Source organism: Diabrotica undecimpunctata, chromosome 3 (genome assembly GCF_040954645.1).
Source record: "Diabrotica undecimpunctata isolate CICGRU chromosome 3, icDiaUnde3, whole genome shotgun sequence".
In the NCBI taxonomy this organism is placed as follows: domain Eukaryota; kingdom Metazoa; phylum Arthropoda; class Insecta; order Coleoptera; family Chrysomelidae; genus Diabrotica; species Diabrotica undecimpunctata.
Window position 1 is genome coordinate 93734007 of NC_092805.1, and position 6000 is coordinate 93740006.

General features: G+C 35.6%; 1 protein-coding gene across 1 annotated transcript in view; it reads left to right on the forward strand.

Annotated features, from left to right (window-relative positions):
- The window catches only part of LOC140435815 (uncharacterized), a 65645-nt gene extending 60079 nt beyond the window's left edge, over positions 1-5566 (forward strand). The window contains exons 3-5 of the mRNA XM_072524532.1: positions 255-442; positions 1121-1323; positions 5389-5566. Coding sequence (XP_072380633.1) covers positions 255-442; positions 1121-1323; positions 5389-5489 — 492 coding nt within the window. The 3' untranslated portion in view covers positions 5490-5566. The remainder of the gene's footprint in view (positions 1-254; positions 443-1120; positions 1324-5388) is intronic.
- Positions 5567-6000: the final 434 nt, after the last annotated feature.

The window sequence follows — 6000 nt, forward strand, 5'->3', positions numbered from 1 at the left end:
GTCAGAAGATATATATATATTCTTATGTCAGAACTAAATTATTATGTCATTGTTGGCCAATAGGGATGCGCCTAGGTAAAACTATAAACATATAAAATTTGACACACTCTGTCACACTGAATGTGCCAGTAATGGTAAACATAGCATTTAACTGGAAAAATACTTTTTATTATCCATTTATCTAATTATTTTTTTTTACTAAAATATACGTATCTAGTCTATAATGTAGTTATATGAAATCTTTTTTTCTTTAGGTAAGGGTTGAACGTTGTAGATTCAACCCGAGAAATTCTAGTCTGGAGACAAGACTCTTGTTTAATGATCTCACAATAATGGGCAAAGTTAATTTGTTTAACGAAGGTGAACTACAAAGAGAACCTATAGCTCCTCTACCCGAAGATTCTTGTAATATGATATTAAGGTTACGAAAAGCTGGAATAGGGTAAGTACAAAATAAATAGAATTACATAAAGTGAGATTTTTGATAATTTAAACTGTTTAAAGTTTAAAAGCATGAAGTTATTTTTCCCATACAATTCTTTGTTTTTCATATTGAATGTTGACAATAATTCTCGCAATGATAATTTTATTTGTTGCTGCTCTAAATAGTCCCCTGGTAGATGTAGTAAACTAACTTTTTAAGTTCTTTAGCCAGGATATTTGTCTTCTGCCGACATCTCTCTCGCCATAAACTTTTCCTCGTAGAATGCATTTTAATAATTTAAACTTGGTTTTATTTCTTATTATGTGTAATAAATATTTCAATTTAGAGTTATATTTATAGAGAAATATAAAGAAATATTTTCAGAGCACGATTTAAGGACCTGGTGGAACACGTCTTACGAGTTTTAAGAGTACAAAATTGTAAAACTGTAGAAAAAAAAAGAATAAATTCTAACATTGTTTTAAGCCAAATTTTTTCCAACATGCAAAAATGTTTTAAGTTAGAGAAAAATCTTGAAAGAATAGTTGGTACAACTGATTTCAAATTTAATTTATGCTATGAGCCATGTCATATCTTAATTTTAAAATATCCGCACTGATCATGTTATGTTACCTTTACACAAACATATTAAATAATAAAGAAGGGCTGATTCAAATATTTTTATCTAATTTTCAGATTCCATACAGAGCCAATAAGAAGAGAAAAGGGACAGTTTAATGTAAGAACCAACTCCCATTTCGTAGAGCCTGGTTTTATATCGGTATATGCTTATGGATGCGAACCAAGACTTCGAGAGCATAAACGACAATTTGGAGACGATATAGATGATGAGCCAGATGAAGGACTTTCCAAAGAGATGGAAGATATTTTTCTGAAAGGTAAATATTAACGAAAATTAAATTAAGGATTTTAATATACAATCGATGTAAGATATTTTTTCAGTCTTTTAGAAATGTGAAAAGTTAATTTAAATTGTACAAAATTCGTTCAATTTATCATGTTTCGTATTAACTCAATGTTATATTTCGTTATTATATCAGTGCAAGAAAGAGACTAAAGTGCAAGAAACAGCTAAAACAGATAAAACAGACGTATTTTATTTATCGTTAACTTGCATTTAAATAATTTCTAATCAAACCAAAGTTTATAACAACAAAATATACAATCTATTAAAATCAATAATTCCCACAGAATTATTTGTAACATTCTTTTAATTCATATGCTTCTAGATAATGTGCTTTGCGAGTTTTTTAGGGCACGTTTTTTTGGGAGGGTGAGGAATTTTGAGAGTACAGAGGTTTTACATTCTACCTCATAGAATCTTCATGTCGGTGAATTCGTTTGTGGAGTTCTCTGGAGCTTGTCAACATATCTCGGTAGTAGGTAAGTCTTCAGGATAAGCTGTTTTTGCACTGGTTTCAGCCCCGCTAGTTGAATTTGATCGAGATGGGCTTGTGGCTCGGTGAAGCTTGCCTTGGTCCTTCCGAGTGCATTATACCTTCGACCTAGGTATCTAACCAGCTCACTTGGTTTCAACTACCCAATCCTGTCATTGCCGACAAAAAAAAGGAAAAAAGGCGTTACACAGTAAGAGTGCTTATTACCACGGTTAACATTAACCGTAATAGCTGCACTCTTACCAGCGTTTATCAACACTCCTCTCTTCTCGTAGAATTTGGTGGCTGTCTGAAGCTGTCTGGTATCATCTTTGACCGATTCCGACAGCAGGATTCAATCGTCAGCGTAACCTAAAACTGAGATATCTTCATGCCATCTGCAATAGAAAGGCCAAGCCTGTCTTCCTCGAGCTTGCATATCAACCCATCGACCATCATATTGAAAATGTAGGTCGATAAGGAGTCTTTCTGTTTAACGCCTCTACAAAATCGAACACGGAGCGACTCATGGCCCGTTCAATTGATCACTGAGAGACCGCGTCGGAAGTTTTTTGTAGATATATCGAAATGATGTTGTATGGACGAAGGCCTCTTCTCCTCTCTTTGATGACCGTTTATAGCGTCAGATTATTCAGCAAAACGCTATCTGCCTCTCTAAATCCTCTCTGGTCCTCGTAGTAATCAAGCAGCGCAAGCCTCTTTCTAAGTATACGATGGAGCACCCTTATCACAATAGAAGAAATGGTTATACGGCGCCAGTTAGCTTCCTCTAGTGGATCGCTATCCCTTGGTATCAAAGTGATCCTGCAATTCTTTAACACCTTAAGAGTAACACCAAACTATAGGATGGTATTATAGACAAGAACCAATTTCTTAACGGGTACTTTACGCTGTTCCTAGATCTTAATAAAATTAGGACCAGTTGCTTTAGACTTCATAGTTTTAAGGCATCAAGGATTTCCGCTTCTCTTACAGCGTTGTTGATTAGTAGCGGTTCTTTCTGATCAGGAATCGGTTTATCGTCTGTTGGCGATCTTGATGAAAAGATCGCCCGATATTCACTTTTCATCGTCTTAATGTCGGGGTGCACATCGCTACCTCAGAGAGGCTTGTTATCTGTGATCAAACGAGCCACCGCGGATCTATCGGTATGGTATCGAGTTTGGATCAAACGGTATTTTCCGGCCCTTTCACGACGCCTGTTATGAAAAGCTAAGGCGTTCCTTGAAACTTTAGACTTGTTTGCTATAGTTGTCTTCTTTCGCTTCCCAGCACTCACAGAATTTCTTATATTCCGGCTTCACCCGAGCACGCCGAATTTGTTCCTTCGTATTGTCCAGAAATACTTTCATCAAATACTGAAGGATAAATCGGCCTTCGTACCGAAATTTCTTCTGTCCTATTTGAATAACATCCTCATCGGTAAATATCTTCAGCTTACCGGAATTCTCGTACTTCCGCTCGAGCTCAGGATGAGTGTGGCGCATGTGTTGATGCACACCCAAGCTAGACTTGAATGTACGCTCACATATGCCGCAGACGTTGTCATCATCTTGTCTATATCCTCAGCAGCGTAGCCTTCGTATGTGAGTGTCCATACCGGCTTGCATTGCGAAGTTTGTACCACAGAAGCAGATGACCATCTCATTTGATGGTCTTGAATTAGCTGAATGAGTAGAAAGAAAATAACTTACCCATCGCTTAGATCTACGCTAATTCTAAAACCTAAGCTCCCAGGAAACTGGAAGGGTGTATGGTCTTATAAAAGTTCGAAAACCTGAAAGGATAGTAACTGTACTGGTGTGCAACTCAAGAGTTCCAATGTAGAAACTAAAGCTCGAATATGGCACACACTTCCAATCAGGCACACCCTGTACAATCAGCAATCACTATTCGCCGAATCAGAGTACGCGCTCTAAAAAGTGCTAGTATTTCTGATCCAACGAATATGAATTTCCAGCTCTACTAACGTTGAGGTCTGTACTAGGATATATTTTAGTGGTAAGGTGAAACACGACATTCATCCAGAAGCAACTGTAACTGAAATCGGCCAACCGGTGATCTGGATAACACGAGTTCTCGCTTCTTTCAGGTAATTACGTCTGACGAACGACGGGCCAAGCTTACCACATTTGCATAGACTTAAATATTTCCTCTGAATACAGGTTAAAGAGTAGAGCCAGTAGGATTTAATCATCTGTAATTATTTGCCAGGGCCTAGGCATTGTTACATATTAAAAGGATTAGGTCTTAAATTATATTAAAGGTCTATATTATGGGCTCTGTATCAATAGTTGCATAGCTATTGCGCCTGTTTAAGCTTTCACTAATAAACATATTTAGTTATGAGTATTGGCAGGTTAGGGTCGTTGTTACAGTATTTTCTCATTTTTCGCTAGTCTTTCGTCGGCGTTCGAGCTGTGCAGACCACTGACTAGTTGGCCATATATACAGTAGCACACCTAGAATTTGCCTCTGGAAGGGAGGGGGGGTTTTGGTTGGTCACCGAATTTTTTTTTATGATGTTACCTCCATTTTGAGTCGTTAAATTTGAGTCCTTAAAATGTGTTAGTAACAGTGTCGGAATAGGGTCCTGGGGGGGGTTAAACCCCAAAACCCCCCCCTGGGTGTGCCACTGCATATATATAGAGAGAGAGGTTATTATTAAGAGTAATCTGGATTTTATCTTGGTCATATGTGCAGATTATTGGAAAAGAAAGAAGTAATGAGCCTTACCAAACTATTTGGGTTATTCGTTAAAAGATATATTAAGTGATTACGAATAGTTTACGAGTTGTGGTAGTTTAGTTGTTTCCTATCCATTTGGTTGAGCATGGAATTCGAGATATTCTCATCCGTAATTTATTCGCGAAAATATATATCTTGTATGGCGCACACATTATTTATTATTCCTAAAATTTCCTGAGAATAACTGATCCTAGGCCAGACTAGTTTGAGTCCTCCTCCTTATGCATTCTTGCCTACCCACAGAGAATTCTCTAGTCCCTATATAGTCTGATTGTGTTCGATTTTTGTTATGCGTGCTTAAAACCACAATATTTATTACAAATCAAGGCTTTAGCATATTAGCATATTAGTCCGTCGCACCATGTCATTTCATTTATTCCAAAGATACTTATATAGGGAAAAAATACCCTTCCCAAACTACAACTTCGGCGAAAAATATCGTATTAAATCCTATTGGATCCTCATAGAGGCAATCCATCATATTTTTTTAGTTGCGGCCGAAGAGTTATTTAAATATATTTGTAACCTTGACGTTTGTTTGTAGAATTTTTAGTATTGTTACTATGAATATTTTTAATATTTGTTTTAAACTATATTTAGTCTATTTATATACACAACTCTCTAAATGTATAACTTACTTCTAATGTAAGCCTAAGCTAAATAAAATAAAAAATAAAATACATAAATACAAAATAGATAAATCTATCACTAAACTATTTAATAAGTTTAAAATAAGATTATTTAAATTGTATAAGTCATTTTAAGTGGATAATAAATCCATTACCTTCTTTTTTTTAGGAATCAGGTCCCTTTTAACATCGTACATGCAGAAGGAATTGCAGCCAGCTATAAAGGAGACGTTAATGCGGAACATGGGATATACTGTATCTTACGGTTAAACTATATTAATTGTATTTATTTATTTAGGTTAAGCTTTGTATATTAAAAAATTCTGGTCGTAATAAATATTATAGAACAATAAGGTTCAAATTTTTTCTTAAAACACTACATTAATTGATCTATCCAAAAGAAATAGTATCTATGAAATTCCCAATTAGAAATAAGGGAGTGTTGATAAAAAACAAAAAGGAAGTACGAATAGAGAATCAAATTCTCCAAAACCTTACATATCTGAGCAAAAAAATAAAGTTAAATATGCGAACAGGAATTCTAAACCTATTGACTGATGAAACAAACTTATTGTAGATAAAGAAGAACAGTTGCAGACTTGGGAAATTTACATTAAAAAAATTATTTATGGATTATCGTCCATAATGTAACTAGTTGATTGAGTTTCCAGGTCCGGAGTTCCTCTATTATGTGGCTTTTCTGTAGTCCACAGAAGAGTTCTAAACCTTGGACTAGGGTATTAGCTACTTTTTGCGAGGCTGTTAGCTTCCTCATTTCCTG